Below are 16,016 nucleotides of genomic sequence, written 5' to 3' on the forward strand. Positions count from 1 at the left end.
CGTTAGATGTGTTGGTTGGGAAAGTATCCGAGGTCGAGAAGCGAATACGAGCCTGTCACGTGACACTCCTTTTGAGCTCCAACCAGCGAGTTTCACCATGATTCACTGTCTGAGAGAACTTTGTGGGAGACAGCTGGCCTTGCTTACTTATGGTTACACAGAGATTGGATTCTTGACTTCAAAACTTTGTGCTGCTGTTTGAACAGTACCCGCCAAGGAACGGACTAGGATTTGCCCGATATGCAGCCAAAAGTTCCCCCGGCGCGCCCTTTACCCCCCCGAGGTGACAAGTGACTCACAATTGTCTTTTTAAAGTCCCTTTCTCTCAATCTAAATTATATTTTCAGGCTTTAGACTCCCAGCCTGATTTTTCCGCGTTTTCTCCGTACTCACCCTTGACTCACACCGCTCTCTCCTCGGAAGGTTTTGATTTTCCCCTACCTCGAGCTTCAAACCTTTCGTCAACATTTCAAGCAAGATGTCTGAACAGTCCTCAAGCGTCATTTATCAGCTCATTGGTGCTCACACAAGATATTCTAGTGAGGTCCCAACTCTATAATTCACCAATCCTAGATTTCTAATTCCCTAAACAGGCTGGACAGCCCGCATCGAGACTCTCCTTGTATACTTCTCCATTCCTTACACCCCAACCACTCTAAATGTCGCAGTCAACAAAGGCGCTGCGCTCCCCTACTCTCCGTCTGGCCTAGTCCCCACTCTGGTCGTCACCACCCTCCCCGAGTCACCACTCACTGTAACGGACTCTCTTTCCATCGCCGAATACCTCGCCGAGTCACACCCCAATCTCCCCTTGTGGCCCAAAGATGCCCACCTCCGCGCTCTCGCTCGCTCAGCAGTATCAGAAATGCATGCCGGCTTCACGGAGATGAGAAATACGTACGGCTGCAACTTCCTTGGACACTATTCTGGACCAATTCCCATCAACGAGAAGGCGAAGAAGGAAATTGAGAGGATGTTGACATTGTGGAGTGATGCGAGGAGATTTACGGTTGAGAGGCTGAAGATGGTTGGGAAGGAAGATGGAGATGAGGGGTTTCTGTTTGGGAAGTTTGGGATTGCGGATTCGTTCTTTTGGCCCGTTTTGTGGGTAGGTTTAGTTTTCTTCCCATAGCGTGTGAGTATCAAAAGGCTTTCACTAATTTGAGGAAAGCGTTTCCGGACTTACAACCTCCCTCTTGACGCCGCAACGCCAGAGGCTCTGGCTTGGATGAAGACGATGTGGGAGGATCCGCGATTGGAAAAGCTGGGGGAGAGCTATTGGAAGCAAGCGGAAGATCCGCAGAGCTTGGTTCCTGTCTATGAGAATGTGTTCAAAGATGTTCCGGGTGTCACTTATGCGCGAGTCGCAAAGGACTGGAAATTTGAATCCTGATTTGCATTTCACAGAAAGTGGGTTGAAGAAGGACGAGGTCCAGCTTAAATTTAGGCACTTCGCAGTTTCTCGTTTAGCAATTCTGATCCTTTACTGCCTAAGAACCTGCCGTGGGGGTAGCGAAATTTGGCCGATCCTTGAATGCTGTGTAACCTTCACATAGAGCGCTGACATTGACCCAGCAAGCGCTTGCTTCCATAGCCCCAATGAATTCCCCGGACAAAATATCTTGAACAGTAGTCCTAGGGTTCAGCATCTTTGTTTCAAATAATGCATACACAGTCATTGATGTAGCTGGAGTGGCTATTTGTGCCAACATGTTGGCTGTAAAACGAGGATGCTCATCCTTGTTTCAGATAATGCATATGCAGGTATTGATATAGATGGGCAGTGACTATGTTTGCCAACACGCTGGTTATACAGCAAACCGGCAAGGGGTGTTGACCCTGGAAGTTTTGTTCTATTACTGCGGTGCGGCACGAAGACATCCAACTTCGAATTCACGTCACATAAGAACCTTTCTTCGACATGATCTCACGCCACCATCTTGATTCTGCATTCTAAATCGCTTGAAGCAGCCCGTTCAAACAGCCTCTTCAATTCACCCTTATCAATCGATTCTCTTTACTCGACCTTTTTCAATCGACAGTGTTCTAACCCTCCTCCATCAGCCGTCTCTGATCAACACTCCTCAATCAAGCCCTTCATTCAAACACTCAACCGATAAAAATCTGTTTTGACTCTCTTCACCTCATCTAACATCCAAACTGAAACCCTCTCACTAATTTCCCCTTCCATCACACCAAACACACACTACGAAACAATGGCCGCCCTTCCCAACACCTGCGGCCCATACAACAACATCTCCGCCCCTCCCTTCCTCCTCACCGAACCGTCCCCACCCGCAACAGCCTGTGTGATCTACTAAAACGGCAACAACACCGCAACCACCGTTCTAGAGCATTGTTGCGGCGCTAGTGTCCCAATCGCGACGTTCAATGACGGCTGTTTGCAGTACTGCAACTCATCTACTATCCAAGAAGCTGCTTGGGGGCAGTGTATCAGTGGGACGAAAAGTGGGGTTTATGGATATTGTATTACTATGGGGAAGAAATACAATTCTGGGGCATCGAGAAATGGAGGAGGCGTGGTGGGATTGGGAATTGCGATGCTGCTTGCGACTGGGCTGGTTACGGGGTTTGTATGAGCGAATTCTTTTCTTGGATGGTTCTTTATCGGGGAATTTGAGACGAGAAAAAAATTAGTGGTGTGGAAAGCAGGAAGATTCAAGGTCTAGATTTTGAGGAGAACGGGGTGGACAATCTCTTTGTTTCTCTAGCTTGCAAGAGATAAGCTGGAGCTCAATTGATACTAGTTCTGTTTAAAGAGTAAAGAAATACCAAAAAAAATCTAGTTTTCCTTTAAGTTTAATTTACTATACAAAGAATTATTATAATTTAATTATTTTTTTATATTATAAAAAGCCAAATTATAAGCTAATAAGATATGAAGTTTTTATTATATAATAATTAGAAAATTTAAGAAAATTTAAAGAAGGTAAGGAAAGTCGAAATTTTTAAGGCACTATGAGAGCCTGAAAATTTAGCGATTAAACACTACTCGCGTGCGTAAGGGAACAGAAGCCTGCCAGAGTATAGAATCCTGGCTCATAGAACTCCAGCTGACTCAAAGTATACGAAGAGAACAACTCCTCAAACTTGACTCAAATTAGACTGCTAGAGGCTGCAACCACTCATGAACCGTTGGCCCTCCGGTTTCGTTAGCTCATCAATCTACATCAAATTTGCCTGGCATGGCATAAGTCGTTTACCGGAGAGAGGCCCTCATTTTAGTTCCCCCGACCCTCAGAGAATCAGAAACCGGTTGGGTAATTGCGAGGCTCCACTGCCACGAGGTTTGATGCTGACAAGAATAGGATAATTTATTTAATACGATTGACGGTCAGAAAGTTGACAATAAGTAAATATTTGACAACGATCTCGTTCCTCGCAGGGGAGAATTTTCCGCCGGATTGTACCTCGAGGTCGACATTTCTCAAAATCTTTTTCTCGGGGAAACGAAATGGCTTTTCTCCTCTGCGCTCTACATGAACTGCGACGTGAGTGGGCGAGACTCATGTTCGTCTCCAAGTTGTACAGAACTCAAACCCAAAATACCCTGGCAAGAAGTCCAGCAGATCCCGCATCTACTGCATGGCAAGCCCTCCCTATTGCAAGCGAATCGCTGCTGCTGATTGGCCTGCACGGTAGGCAAACCCCGCGGCTGCAATTTTGAAGGCCCTCAACGCTTAGCCATCCTTCTTTTCTTTCCGGTTTTACTTTTTCCTGGTCAGCGGAGCCTGAATCGGACCCACCACCTTGAAAATCTTGATGCTGAGAGGTTTGCGCTTGTCGAATTTGACCAGTGTCCACGCGAAGTTTGAGTGCCAGTATTGAGTGTTCGTCCTATCGAAGAATGCCTATGGTCTCTGCCGTCGTTCCTGGGCGTCCGGTTACCTTTCTTGCCCTCCTAGCCGAATGTTTTATCCTCTACCGCGTCATAAGAAGGAATATATCCCATCAAATGGGGATACGACTCGAAAAACTCAGTCGCCATGGCCCAACTAGAAACATCATTCAAACTCTCCTCAAACAACTTCGAGAAGGAATACAACCCCGTTTCCGTATTTCGCATCCAGGCATCAGATAGTTCGAAAGGCCAGAGGAATCGAAGGCACGTTGCAAAGGTTGCAGCAGTCTTGTTCGATAGGTCGATGTTTGGGCTGTGGAGTAGGTATTCTCGCAGCTCAGGCCTGGATAGTCAGAATGCGTTGCGTTCTTGAAACGAGAGGTAGTTGGGCATTCACCAGACAAAATAATCAATTAGACTCAAGTGGTCCATTGCCGCTTGAAGAGGTCTAGTGAAATCATGAAGTGTCAACATAGTTGAAAAACGGCGATGGTAGAGTTGCATCTGCATACCTGGAATGCATATATTGAGGAAGCTGTGCCTGAACTTGTCGCTCGCTCGCACTAATTTTATGCTTTGAAATAGTGAGCTATCTGATCACTGTTGGAGTAGTATCTTGAGTAAAGAAACAAACCTGAAGGAGTTTCAACCTGACAGCTCGCAGTATTGCGAGTCGCTCCACGGCTCCACAACAAAACATCACCTCTTGGTCAATCCGCCGCAGTATTTGCCATGCAGGGTCCAATTGGCAATGTTGCTCGACATGAGCCCACCCGTGTGCAATAGCTCTGATAACGATATCTACATCTTTATCCAGATCTATGGTGAGGATGATGCATGTTTCGGCTTGGCGGAGGAGGTTGCTTATGACGACGAATACATGTGGTGGGTCCTCGATCTCAGAAGAGGGAGGGGAGAATACTCTATCTGAAGATCCAATTGGAAGAGAGGGAACGGAGCTGAAAGGCAAAGCAATGGGCATGGATGCGGGCGTCGAAATTTGCTGGGTGGGTGATTGGCCCTGGCCATCAGAGAAGGAAAGGCTGGTGTAAGCGGGCAGATTGTTCGTCTCTGATCTTGCTAGAGCGTTCTGAGTCTCAGTAAACTTATTATTTACTGAATCCGGCTGTTCAGCTTCTACCCCTTGGACAGCTCTTTTGATGCTGAGGATGGCGCGTCTGAGCTGTTCGTTCTCCTCAAGCAAGCGGTTGCACCGATCTGTGACGAGTTGAAGCCGTTCATCCTGCTGGTTCTTTTGCAGCACTTCAACCATATTCTCGAGATGCGCGATGTATTTCTTCGTTCGCTCACGGACCACTCTCTGAGATTGGCGGTCTGTTGCTCTCTTTTTCTCAAGGAGAGCATCGGGTGGCACGTGATTCTTCGCCTTTCGACGGATGCTGGTTCTTGTCGTCTCCGGCATTCTCAAGGTTTGGGGCAGAGAAATTCTTTTGTTAGAGTCAGTCGAGTTCAAGATCTAAAATACAGGAATTTGTCGGTGAAGATGGGAATTAGCAGGACTTAGAGTCGAGAAGTGAAACCTGTGCATTGACCTCGGCTGGTCCCGTGTGCAGTACTCGTACATGTGGGGTAGCATTGGGAACTTACCCCGCAGCTGTTGCTTGCTCCCAGCCGTGGCCACCTTCCCCGAATCCCTCCCGTCCATCCTCCCGCTCCCCTGTGCAGCCGCATTAGTGGGAACGAGACTTCCGGCCGAAGCAGTCGTACGATCCGTAAAGGGTCTGGGTTATCCGTTGGCGCCCGGGTCTCGCTTAAATTAAAGGAACATTGAAAGTCTCACATTGCCAATCTAGACTACGTAGCTAAACCTTTATGAAAATAAAAACAAACTTTGTATTCTTATAGCTTAAGAGGATATCCCCTATGAACTCTTGGTTTCTGAATATTATATAATTGTGTGGCGAATTATTGAGGTTTAAAAGGGAGGACAAAATCGGTAGACAAACCCTGGCGCTTTGGCAGCACAACGGATATAGGGAGCCCGTTAAAAGTTGCCCTAATCTTCCTCGCTATTTCCGACCCAAACGTGCAGCGTGCCTCTCCGCGAGGGAGATGAGAAGAGCAGCCACATACGTCCTGTGCATGCTACGGCATGAATATCAGGTACGAGTAGATATCTATGGCAGATCAAGTGTTTTTCTGTCACGGAGAACCAGTTTCAGCCTCAATTCTGTTCTTTCTTCGCGCAAGCCAGGGCCGAATCATTCCTGGCCTCGTTATAAAGCTCATGCAGATCTTACTGCTTTGCCATCTAATTCAGGTGAATTGCAAATTATATTATAAATATTTCAGCTCGTTCTGCACGAAAGGTTCTTTATTTTATAGGCTCTCTCCAACCAGTCGTCCTCTGCCTCAACTTCCCCCTTCTCCCAAGTATTTCCTCAAATATATAGCAGGCGGTCCTAAAGAATAGCCGAAAGCAACGCCGAAATGACCTGCGAGATAGCATTGACCAGCTTCACAAAATGTCAGCTACACTTTCCTCGAGGTCGGAAGAAGGGAAACCATACAGGTGCAACATCATTAATCAGCCCCGTGGTCTGAGACACGAACGTCGGAGTCAAAAGATCATGGGCACCAGCAAGAATGTCCGTGACATTGGTGACCAGGGCTGGAGTCAACAGTCCGCTGACTGAAGACAAAATCGCCGGCAGTCCTTTGATGAGTTGCGAGACTTCGGGGCCACCAAGAAGATCGCTGACTGTGCCAAGCAGAGACTTGGTCTGGTCTGTCGTTGGGGCCTTGAGCAAGGTCGCGAGATCAGTTACAACCTCATTGATGCTTGATATGCCAGTTGGAGAGAGCAGTTGTTCGATTCCGGCTAGTGATTGAGTGAGGGAAGTCAAGAGGCCGATCAATCCTGTTGTGTTTACTGCTTGACGTTCGAAAAGCTCGTGGAGTGAGCGGAGCTCGATGTCGGGCAGCTCTCGAGCGTCGATGATACTGGCGGCCGGGGAGGGGTTTGCCATGATCATTGCTGGCAAGGTTAATGCTGCCACCACTGCCGCTGGAAGTATATTGGAGAGACGCATGGTGGTACTGCGAAGTATCAAGATTGAATGATAAATTTAAAACGATTCAAGTGAAAATGGAATTCACGGAGAAGGTACTGCTGCTGCATAAATGGGTTGACGAACTGCTCTGTTTATATCAAAATTAAGGGTTGAAGCTCACCCTAGCTTCCCCAGATTGCTACCGTGCGGGGTAACCCAGCATTCCCATAAGTGTACATATGCGAGGCAAGTAGTTCATTGCTTGAAGGAGAGGCTGGTAAGTTGACTCGGACTTCTAACCGTATCGTCTGGCAGGTGGAGCTATGGAAGCAGATCTTTTACACAAACATGGGCAGGAACGGGATATGATCATGATGGAATACGAAGCCGATTCAGATTGGTTGACTCAGTTCACCGATCAAGGGCTTTGGCAGTGAGCAAAGAGTCCGATGAGAGCAGAAGTCTCGTGTCATGAAATCTGAAAAAGAAGGCCAAGGCCCAAATATTCCCTGCATTCCTTTTCACTCTTCTGCTTGTTGAACTAGTAGGTTTCTTTTCCGGTAATCAATAGTGCCGATCAAATTAAACTCTGCTTCGCATATGCGTGAAGCAGCACGGTAACATCTTGTGTGGGTTCTCAACTTGTAGTCGAGGCACAACATGCGAAATGAATTACTCCCTGTGCCAAGCCCGCCAACGGTCGTAGAATTTTCGTATAAGTTCCAAGGTTTCAGTAAAAGACGATTTTTTATTGGCTATTACATGTGCTTGTGCCGTTTATCTGCTGTTTGGATCACAAGGAGCGATTGCGTGCTACATGACTATTGTTCAGCCTCTATACGCCGTCGAGTCAGTTTTGTTGACTCGGCAGGTTAAGCGAGAAACCCCTGAAAAAACCCCTGACGGCAGAGCAACCCACCCCTGTCAAGTCCCCAGGAATACGAGAGGATATTGTCAGCATTTTAATTGATGTCATAGCCTAGCGCGAGGCTGTAAAAAAATTGACTGCGAGGTTTTGGAAAAGTTCACTGGGCTTTGGATCGAGGGCGAAGGGCTGCGGCATAATAACTAAGTATGCCAAAAGTTTATATTGAGTTTTCAAACTACATCTTTAAACTTAAGGTACAGCTATTTTTCTTGGATTAAATCTTCAAGCAAGTTGGTGTTTATTTTCCCACCACCGCGAGAAAACAATGATTGAGGAATCCTCCACTGTCCAATCCCCCCGCCGATCCCTCACCGGCGGTATAAGCAATATGGATACATCCAGGTCAAAGAGCTATCGCAAGAGCCAAGAGCCCTACTGCAGCAGAAAACCCCAATGCAACCTCTCCTGTAGCTCTCGGAGATGCAGCTTTGGACTTCGTAGTCGTGACCTTATTATTATTCCCCACCGTAGCAGTTGATGTCGGAACCGGGAACGAATATCTCGGCTGCGTAGCACTGGGGTCATACTGTCCATTCGCAACAAACGACTGCAGACTTTCAATGTAGCTTTTGACCGCCGTGGGTAAAGTCTCATACCACTGCGGTGTGTGGCCGGCCTTGAACTCGCTGGCGATGGAGCTTCGCAGAGCAGGTTGTGCGAGCTCTACGAGAACGGAGACGGGAACCCCCGTGATTATGGGCCCGATGAGGGAGGGCGGTGGTTGAGGAAGGTTTCCGCCGGGGATCGCGAAGGAGTAGGTGGTTATTGCTGTTGCGGTACCGTACTTGGATTTGAGGGCGGATCTATTTGGACGCTTGAGATTCGAGGTTTGAAAGGGAGATTGACAAACTTACGCTGCGCTTAATGCTGAGGCGATATCGAAAGATGTAGTCTGTGCATTGGCCAGATTGAAGATTGAGAAAATCAGCAACAATGGAGCGCTCAAAAACATCTCGACAGCAGTTGAATTGTCTGCTAGTTGAAGAAGTAAAACAAAAAACTGATGACTTTAAGTCAGAACAGAATTCTTCTCGATGTGAAGGTGCCAAGGTAGAGCCTTGTGGCAATCTTATGTCAGGTGTGCCAGGAACTTTTAGCACTATGTGAGCATGCTTTGAATTCGGACAGCCAGAAAGCAAGGATTCTGTCAAAACGCGGGAATGCGGGGTAGTAGTGGAGAGCGGAGTGCAGCACCAAGAAGAGATACTTTGTGCCTGCAGGAAATTCTTACATATGCATGTGATACCGAATTTGTGGAATTTCTTTCGTGTCAGTTCGGAATGTCAACGGATGGAGCCAAGACCTATGCTTGCGGTAGTGTAACCCCTGTGAGACGCAGGTCCTCGTTGACTTACAACCAGCTCACCCACACTCCTTCGAGTAGTCTTGAAGTGCATGTTCGGGCCGTGTGTTCCAAATTATTTATGCATTAATGTAGAACGAGTGGTTTACTAGCCATAAAAACACGATTAAGGCCGAAGTTTCTGAAGCATTGAAGTGTGCCACCACAGTAGGCATTGTGAATTGTCTTATTAGAGGAAGCAATAGGTCAAAAGACATATTCAGAGTAGCGAAATGATTTCTTTGAAAATTTGAAATATCAGGATAAGAGTGTTATATGGCATTCATAAATTTAACATCAGGTTTGTACAATTTGGCAGTCACAAAATCAAATCCTAAACTTCTCCCACCCATCAGAGTCATCCGCAACTGGATTTACTAAAAGCCGTCGTCAGTTTATCAGGCCCTGTCTACCTTCGGTTAAAAAAACAATAACATCAAAGTCGTAATGAACTGTAGAACTCTTACAATCAAGTCCATTCAAATTCATATCTTCCCCTCCAATTTCATCTTGTCCATTCGCTTCCTCATATCCTTCAAATAGTACCTCACCGGATATTGACGAAGTGATACCGGCAGAAGGCGGTAAATAGGCCGTGTGATCCCAAGAGCGGCCTTGTACCGCTTATGATGTGCCTTGAGCCCATATTCGTCTCTCAACCTGGGTGGAAGTTGCTCTGCAGTCACCAAGCGAACGATAGGTAGATTGATTCTCAACCACCATGGACCCGCTTTGTTGTAAAGCAAGTCGTTTGACACATTCTTTGCATGTGAGCTGATAGGCAGCGCCTTGATGTTCTCGTCCCAGTACTTCCAGAATGCTTGGCGGTTCTCTGGCCACAATTCCGGTGGTACCCGTAGCGATGTTGCCATGACAGAGTATTCTTGATAAAGTGTGTCCTCCGCAGCAGGGTCCATTTGTCCGAAAATGAGCTGATGCATATGGACCCCACAGACAAACAATGTAGAGGCAACCCAGAGTTGAAGATGCGGATCATTTGCGTTGTATCCTGGCCCGTTGACGGGAGCATGGGCTCTGTGGACCATCTCAAGAATCGTACGTTTCTCCTCTATTGTGCCCCATGCCATGCAGTACATGAAAGTCATCGTGGTGCGAAGCCTATCGCTGGGACGGTAGGCAAAGTTGCTGTGCTCGTCGACACCTTGGGCAACGCCTGGGTGGGCCATCTGCAACAAGATTGCAGTCCCACCTGTCGCAAGAAGGATTCCCTCGCGCAAAATCCTCTGGAGGTTCTTTGGATTGTAACCGGGTTGAAGGCACTCAAGCTCTGAGGAAGGAATGACTGATGGTTCGTTTGATTTCTCCGAAAGTTTCTCGGACATATTGGAAGGCTGGTGATTTTCCATCTCTGACTTCAAAGCAGCCATGCTTGCGTGGGAACACATACTAGTTTTGTTGGACTGTTGGATTTCTTGAACTAATTGTATAATGGAAAGACCAAATAGAGTTTTGCGAAATCTTCTTCTGCCATTTGTTTACAAAGGGGAATTCAGAGAGTTGCGTGGCAGCTATATACAATGAATAGAAAATCTGAATAATGTTGATGCCTGAACAGACTTCCCAGTTATTGTGATTCTTGCGCTAGATGCCACGAACAAGACAACCAAATGAGCTAACACTGAATCATAGGCACTTGACTTGAACATGAAACGATAAACACTTTCAAGCATGTGGAATTCCTGCTGTTTTCCAATGAATGGAGGCCAACTGCTGATTCAAGACCCTGTAGCATGTGAATGACCTCGTTGAGGGGCGTTTGCTGAAGTTTGGAAATAACGAGAGGAGGAAACAGCGAACAGGTAATTGGTTGTCTTGCCCGTTTTCGTTTACGAATTTAAGAAGTAAAACTGACTCGGACTATTCGAGTCGGCATTCCGCCACTTTTCCTGAAAAAATAGGCGAGTCACTTCAGGGACGATGCCAAGGCTGTGGCGGGGTAGGGGTGAAACGTGGAGGTGGGGTACTGCAAAGTGGGGTAACATTAGCACTTTTCACTCCGCATCAAGCTGAGAATGGAAAACAAGAGCCATCAAGTTAGAAATTCGACCCCGATCGTCTTTTGGGGTTGCAAGCCGAGCCCACTGCCTCCCATAACATGTGAGAGTCCTGCAGAAAGGTGAGTCACCAGACGGGAAACCAGTCTCTTCATCCCATAGGAGATTGGAGGTTATGGATGCTATGGAAAAGATAGTGCTGTGCAAATGAGAATTTCTCCGTACTTAGGTGATGTTTGACAAGGCAACAACAGACACCTTCTTCTGTTTTCCTCATCCGCCTCGCCATTTCGAGAAGTATGAACTTTCAAACTTGATGACAATGGTCAACCCAGAACAACAGAGTGAGAAATTGTCAGTGGATGATTTTGAAGCTGATTATGGAATATCGAGCAAAAGGTTGACTGGGGACCCTCTGAATGGGACTGAGGGCAAACCTGTCCCAGACATCTCCGAATCTCGAGATCAACCCGGAACATCGAAGGAGAAACCGAGCGTGGAGTATATCGAGGACATTCGAACACCGTATTGGGACACCAAAAATGTTGTGGGTGCCATTAGGAATCTTTCTCCAGTAGAATCTTCATCAGAGAAGATACCTGCGCGGCCGGGATTTTGGAGGAGACGACGGCAACATTACAGAAGATACTGGATTCTGTACACAGTCGGTACCGTCATATTGCTTGCCATCCTACTACCAATTGTGTAAGTTCTCACAGGTATCTATGCTCATAATTTATTAACTAGAGAGCAGCTTTCTCGTGGTTTTTCCCGCAATTGCTCAAAGGCTCGTGGACAATGCCTCTCTTCCGATATTCTCAGCGAGCATTATAAACCCTACCCCAAGTAGTGTTGTTTACTCCCTGTCCTCATCTCTCAAGATTCCAGCTGGATTGACCGTCGACTTGAAACCTATCACCTTGAGTCTTTTTACAAATGACAGCGGGCCAACAGATCCCTATGTCAAAGTGAACCTCCCCGAGTATCACCTGAAAGGCGAGACCAAAATCAACATCACTCGTCAGACCGTTGATATCTTGGATCAAGATCGCTTTGAGGAGTTCCTGGAAAGTGTTGTTGCCAATAAGAAGTTCACCTTGTCGGCGAGTGGTGCTACCACTGCGTACCTGGGTGCTCTGAAGGCACCAATAAAATTGAACAAAGAAGTGAAACTAACTGGTAAGAGACATGTGCAGATACTAAGCGCAATTTCCATTTAACAGTAGTAACAATTGAATTCTATTTAGGATTTAACAACTTGGCCGGATTTGAATTCACCAATGTCGCCATTGTCTTCCCTCCTGACCAGGATGGGACAAATTTAGTGGGCAATATCACTCTACCGAATCCGACTGTCATCTCCCTCGAACTAGTACGTACACTGAATTGTTCACACTTAAATTCCAATTGTAATTGACATGTCAACGCTCACAGGGGAACGTTACCTTGAACATGATAATAGGCAACGTGACAATGGGCCAAGGCAGAATCGAGAACGTGTCTTTAATCCCAGGCAACAACACCGTTCCAATCCGAGCAACATTCGACCTCAAAACCGCAATACAACATATAGGACTCATTCTCCAAGCCGAATCAAGTGCTCTAACTAAAGGCAACGTTGTGATATCAGCTTCTGGCAATTCAACGGTCTATAATGGGGTCCATATTCCCTATTATGAAGCCATCCTTAATAAGGTTTTCCTGACTGGAGAAGTGCCGTTGATCAAGATCCTCGTTGGTACTTTACAGCAAGGATTGTCGTCAAATAATTCCTTAATCTCAAGTATAGTGTCGGCATTGAATGGTACAAACGGTCTAAGTTCGCTGTTAGGAGAGTTGATGGGCAAGAGCACTCCGTCTTCTTCAATTCTTTCTGGATTGTCTTCACTCTTCTAGTCTGGCTGGAAGCCGAGTCTGCTGAGTGGGGGGAATCAATATTGCTGAAACTTGAAAGACGTTCGTTTAAAGTGATGGACACTCATGTAACACACCCAGTAGTTTCTTTTGTATATCGGAAACATTCTCCAACTGATGGGAGATGGAAGGTATTCAAAAATACCAAACTGGTGAAACGACGTGTGAGACAATAATATGTAAATTCCAGCGGTTAAGAGAACAGCAAAAGTTGGCGCGGTGAAACCCCCACTCGGATGATAGCATATTATTGCCTCGGTGCAACTCGGGTCCCCGCATAATTGGTATTAAAAGACGTCTCCTGGAAAACCTACGCCTCGATTCCATTTTCCAACTCCACTAAGATTCGATGGTCTTTGCCAAAATGTCACTAGCATTCTCTCTCGCAGAAGTCTCCTCACACAATACCACTGCAGACCTCTGGATCATAATCAATGACGAGATTTACGATGTGACAGACTTCCAAAAGACGCATCCTGGTGGAGATAAAAGTATGTCTTTCTTTGAGCGCTTTCGCCGACTTTTGAATCGAACCCTAAAGTTGAATCTGTTGTTTGAAATTGAGTGAAGGGCGCTAATATATAATATTAAGTCTTGAATAAGTTGGCTGGAAAGGATGCCACGAAGCCTTTCCAGAAAACGCATAATGAGAAGATTTTGAAGACAGACATGTATAGGCAGCTCTGTATTGGGAGGGTAGAAGATGATCAAGGGCGCGAAGAGAAGGTATCGGCATGGAGGAAGATATTATCCAGTGTAAGGTTGCGGGATCAAACTTAAGTGAAAATAACAACAATGAGGCAGGGAGGAAATGGAGACGGGGTTGGCCTTACAGGGGAGAAGGGAGTAATATATCTATCTTAGCCACCACCATGTCTCACAAGTGGCATCCTTCAAAAGCTGAAAAGCCCATACTACATATCATTTACACATCACAGCAGACTTGAGTTGAGGTTTGCCGCTGATTGTGTCTCTGTATCCTACGTTAAATGGAAGATTTTGTAGCCTGAAGTTGCGTCTTAACGCGGAATATTATGCAGAAAACTTGGCATTCAGACCCGGTAGCTTGTCGAGGATAGAGCCTGGGAGCTTGCGTCACGTCGTTTTCGAATCCAACAAGTTCGGTAAAGCGGTTAAAAATTATATATTAGTCCCGTAAAATCACGCCATGTTCAATAGATACCAATCGTACCTCCTTCTACTGGCTAACCACCAACGGCCTAGCCTCCGTCCCCATGGAACCCTCCCAGCTCTCCTTCCCCTCAAAAAACTCAATCTTCCTCCCAATATGCCTCCTCGCCAGCCACTCCCTCGCACTTACGCCCACTTCTTCCACCCCTCCATCGCCCAGCTCATCCACGAACCCTCCCCTCAACCTCGTCAACACAACATCATGTTCTGGCCTTGAAAAATACACCAAGCTCCTCCGGACTTCCTTCGCTTGCTCGCCAGGCGGACTTACCACCCGATGTAAATTACTCCTCAGGATGCCCCCACTGAACTTGACCATCGCGTCTCCGAGATTCACGATTGCGCACCCAGGCATGGGGCGGACATAGACCCATTCTTCCGTCCCGGGGAGCTGGACTTGAAGCCCACCGAGGCGGTTGAGCAGGATTGTGAGCGAGCCGAAATCGGTGTGTTCGCCCAGGGCGTTGGAACGGGTGGATGGATCTTGGGGTGGTGCAGATATGAATCGTACGTGGCAGCCGGATGGAGCTGCTGGCCTGTGCAGTGAGGCGAAGGTATCTGATGGGAGTTGGAGGGAGGTGGAGAGGGAGGCGAAGAGTGTTGTGAGGATCGCGGTGTTGGTGGTTATATAGGAAGTTAGGGTTTGGCGGTTCGTAGTGATTACTGCCGGAGCGGGAAGAGGATCGGTTACCGAAAGGAGGTCGTCTTTAGAGATCTAATGACCGTTAATATTTAGGCCAGCGTGGCAGAGGTTAGAGTGGTTGGGTCACATTGTAGATCTCATTCTTATCTCTCGTCCCCTTGCCGTCCACTACCTCCTTTCCTATCCCTTTGTACCCGAAGTAGCTCTTCTTGGCAGCGAAATCATATTTTGCTTTCTCTTCTACGGGTAGGGAAAAGAACTCATTCATGAGATCAAACAAATCGTCTGCCTGCCGAAGTAAGTGCTTGCCTTCAGGTGTGCCTCGTACGTCCAAGTAGAAGAAGCCAAGGCTTTTAGCAGCTGAGAAGAGGCGTTCATGTTCAACGCCGGAAGTGTTTTCGACAAGTTTCCGAAGGGAGATGGTTACTAGAGGAGCGGTTGGGAGGTCGTCTGGAAAGGGAGGTAAGGTTGAGCCAGCCCTTGAGGAAGGATATGATGCAGTGGATGCCATACTAATGATACAAATCTTGTGTATCCTGTAAATATAACTAAAATATATAACGTTGGGAGGTGTGATTTGAAGAAAATTGATAGAAAATAACAATCTTCAAATGCCGGATGATACTCTTATATTCCAATCTCGGCAATTCTTTGGAGAATGTGGTCGATGAACAGCAACGGGAATAACGATTGTGTCACCAATCGTCGAGGGTGCAAAGTTATCGTCGTCTACGAGAGGTGCGCCTATAATCTTGACCGAAGTCTCACGCCGAGAGACCAGATGACGGGAAAATAGCTTTACGGAAGTCGGATCGCCGGGAGGAGCCTCCAATGAACCAATGGTAGCGACACTCCCACTCTACTTAATTCCACCGACATAGCCGACCCGCAAAGTCTGGGCATTTGCCCGCTCGAGCCGAGTTCTCCCTCCTTTTACAGGCCAAGGAGTTGTCACTACTTTTCTGGTGCGGGGAACTGTGGGGACGGGTATTCTCATTTGTTGATCTGAACCACTTTGATTACCAACCGACCTTTCAAAACCAACGGCCGGGTTTCCTTCCTTGACTGTTCCTGCAGCAACAATCCTCTTTCCTAACTATCAATGGG

General features: G+C 46.9%; 8 protein-coding genes across 8 annotated transcripts; 3 read left to right on the forward strand and 5 right to left on the reverse strand.

The window, feature by feature from the left end:
• Positions 1 to 364: 364 nt before the first annotated feature.
• K444DRAFT_584843 (uncharacterized protein) lies at positions 365 to 1,503 on the forward strand. Its single transcript, XM_024877889.1, has 3 exons — positions 365 to 539; positions 594 to 1,108; positions 1,172 to 1,503. Exons 1-3 carry the CDS (start codon positions 479 to 481, stop codon positions 1,391 to 1,393), a joined length of 798 nt encoding a protein of 265 aa, XP_024740079.1. The 5' UTR covers positions 365 to 478; the 3' UTR covers positions 1,394 to 1,503.
• Positions 1,504 to 3,805: 2,302 nt separating this feature from the next.
• K444DRAFT_329539 (uncharacterized protein) lies at positions 3,806 to 5,359 on the reverse strand. The gene is made up of 4 exons (XM_024871943.1): positions 4,497 to 5,359; positions 4,375 to 4,436; positions 4,260 to 4,310; positions 3,806 to 4,205 (listed from the first exon to the last, which is right to left on the reverse strand). The coding sequence occupies exons 1-4, from the start codon at positions 5,283 to 5,285 to the stop codon at positions 3,923 to 3,925; spliced, it is 1,185 nt and encodes a 394-aa protein (XP_024740080.1). The 5' UTR covers positions 5,286 to 5,359; the 3' UTR covers positions 3,806 to 3,922.
• Positions 5,360 to 6,351: 992 nt separating this feature from the next.
• On the reverse strand, positions 6,352 to 6,915 carry K444DRAFT_626918 (uncharacterized protein; the record flags this gene model as incomplete). Its single annotated transcript, XM_024882732.1, has 1 exon — positions 6,352 to 6,915. The coding sequence occupies one exon, from the start codon at positions 6,913 to 6,915 to the stop codon at positions 6,352 to 6,354; it is 564 nt and encodes a 187-aa protein (XP_024740081.1).
• A 1,232-nt stretch (positions 6,916 to 8,147) lies between these two features.
• Positions 8,148 to 8,756, reverse strand: K444DRAFT_626919 (uncharacterized protein; the record flags this gene model as incomplete). The annotated part of the gene is made up of 2 exons (XM_024882733.1): positions 8,148 to 8,607; positions 8,659 to 8,756. The coding sequence occupies 2 exons, from the start codon at positions 8,754 to 8,756 to the stop codon at positions 8,148 to 8,150; spliced, it is 558 nt and encodes a 185-aa protein (XP_024740082.1).
• An 899-nt stretch (positions 8,757 to 9,655) lies between these two features.
• On the reverse strand, positions 9,656 to 10,408 carry K444DRAFT_471899 (uncharacterized protein; the record flags this gene model as incomplete). The annotated part of the gene is made up of 1 exon (XM_024872889.1): positions 9,656 to 10,408. A coding segment is annotated over one exon (753 nt), but the record flags the coding sequence as incomplete, so codon positions are not given.
• A 795-nt stretch (positions 10,409 to 11,203) lies between these two features.
• Positions 11,204 to 13,144, forward strand: K444DRAFT_329551 (uncharacterized protein). Its single transcript, XM_024871944.1, has 5 exons — positions 11,204 to 11,283; positions 11,416 to 11,866; positions 11,916 to 12,340; positions 12,409 to 12,533; positions 12,596 to 13,144. Exons 2-5 carry the CDS (start codon positions 11,478 to 11,480, stop codon positions 13,055 to 13,057), a joined length of 1,401 nt encoding a protein of 466 aa, XP_024740084.1. The 5' UTR covers positions 11,204 to 11,283; positions 11,416 to 11,477; the 3' UTR covers positions 13,058 to 13,144.
• A 295-nt stretch (positions 13,145 to 13,439) lies between these two features.
• Positions 13,440 to 13,735, forward strand: K444DRAFT_483633 (cytochrome b5; the record flags this gene model as incomplete). The annotated part of the gene is made up of 2 exons (XM_024873053.1): positions 13,440 to 13,566; positions 13,668 to 13,735. Coding segments are annotated over 2 exons (195 nt in total), but the record flags the coding sequence as incomplete, so codon positions are not given.
• Positions 13,736 to 14,273: 538 nt separating this feature from the next.
• On the reverse strand, positions 14,274 to 15,420 carry K444DRAFT_626923 (Clavaminate synthase-like protein; the record flags this gene model as incomplete). The annotated part of the gene is made up of 2 exons (XM_024882734.1): positions 14,274 to 14,981; positions 15,037 to 15,420. 2 exons carry the CDS (start codon positions 15,418 to 15,420, stop codon positions 14,274 to 14,276), a joined length of 1,092 nt encoding a protein of 363 aa, XP_024740086.1.
• Between the last annotated feature and the right edge of the window lie 596 nt (positions 15,421 to 16,016).

The sequence above is a fragment of the Hyaloscypha bicolor genome (genome assembly GCF_002865645.1).
Source record: "Hyaloscypha bicolor E unplaced genomic scaffold K444scaffold_52, whole genome shotgun sequence".
Lineage (NCBI taxonomy): Eukaryota > Fungi > Ascomycota > Leotiomycetes > Helotiales > Hyaloscyphaceae > Hyaloscypha > Hyaloscypha bicolor.

Bases quoted from the DNA above. Each gene is read 5' to 3' on its own strand.
- K444DRAFT_329539 (XM_024871943.1), bottom strand. From the start codon at position 5,285: ATGCCGGAGACGACAAGAACCAGCATCCGTCGAAAGGCGAAGAATCAC. The intron at 4,311-4,374 runs GTATGCAGATGC...TGATTTCACTAG, and splicing joins CCTCAATATATGCATTCCAG to ACCTCTTCAAGCGGCAATGG. The intron at 4,206-4,259 runs GTGAATGCCCAA...CTGACTATCCAG, and splicing joins CTAATTGATTATTTTGTCTG to GCCTGAGCTGCGAGAATACC.
- K444DRAFT_329551 (XM_024871944.1), top strand. From the start codon at position 11,478: ATGACAATGGTCAACCCAGAACAACAGAGTGAGAAATTGTCAGTGGAT. The intron at 11,867-11,915 runs GTAAGTTCTCAC...ACTAGAGAGCAG, and splicing joins GCCATCCTACTACCAATTGT to CTTTCTCGTGGTTTTTCCCG. The intron at 12,341-12,408 runs GTAAGAGACATG...AATTCTATTTAG, and splicing joins CAAAGAAGTGAAACTAACTG to GATTTAACAACTTGGCCGGA.
- K444DRAFT_584843 (XM_024877889.1), top strand. From the start codon at position 479: ATGTCTGAACAGTCCTCAAGCGTCATTTATCAGCTCATTGGTGCTCAC. The intron at 540-593 runs GTGAGGTCCCAA...TTCCCTAAACAG, and splicing joins TGCTCACACAAGATATTCTA to GCTGGACAGCCCGCATCGAG. The intron at 1,109-1,171 runs GTAGGTTTAGTT...ATTTGAGGAAAG, and splicing joins TCTTTTGGCCCGTTTTGTGG to CGTTTCCGGACTTACAACCT.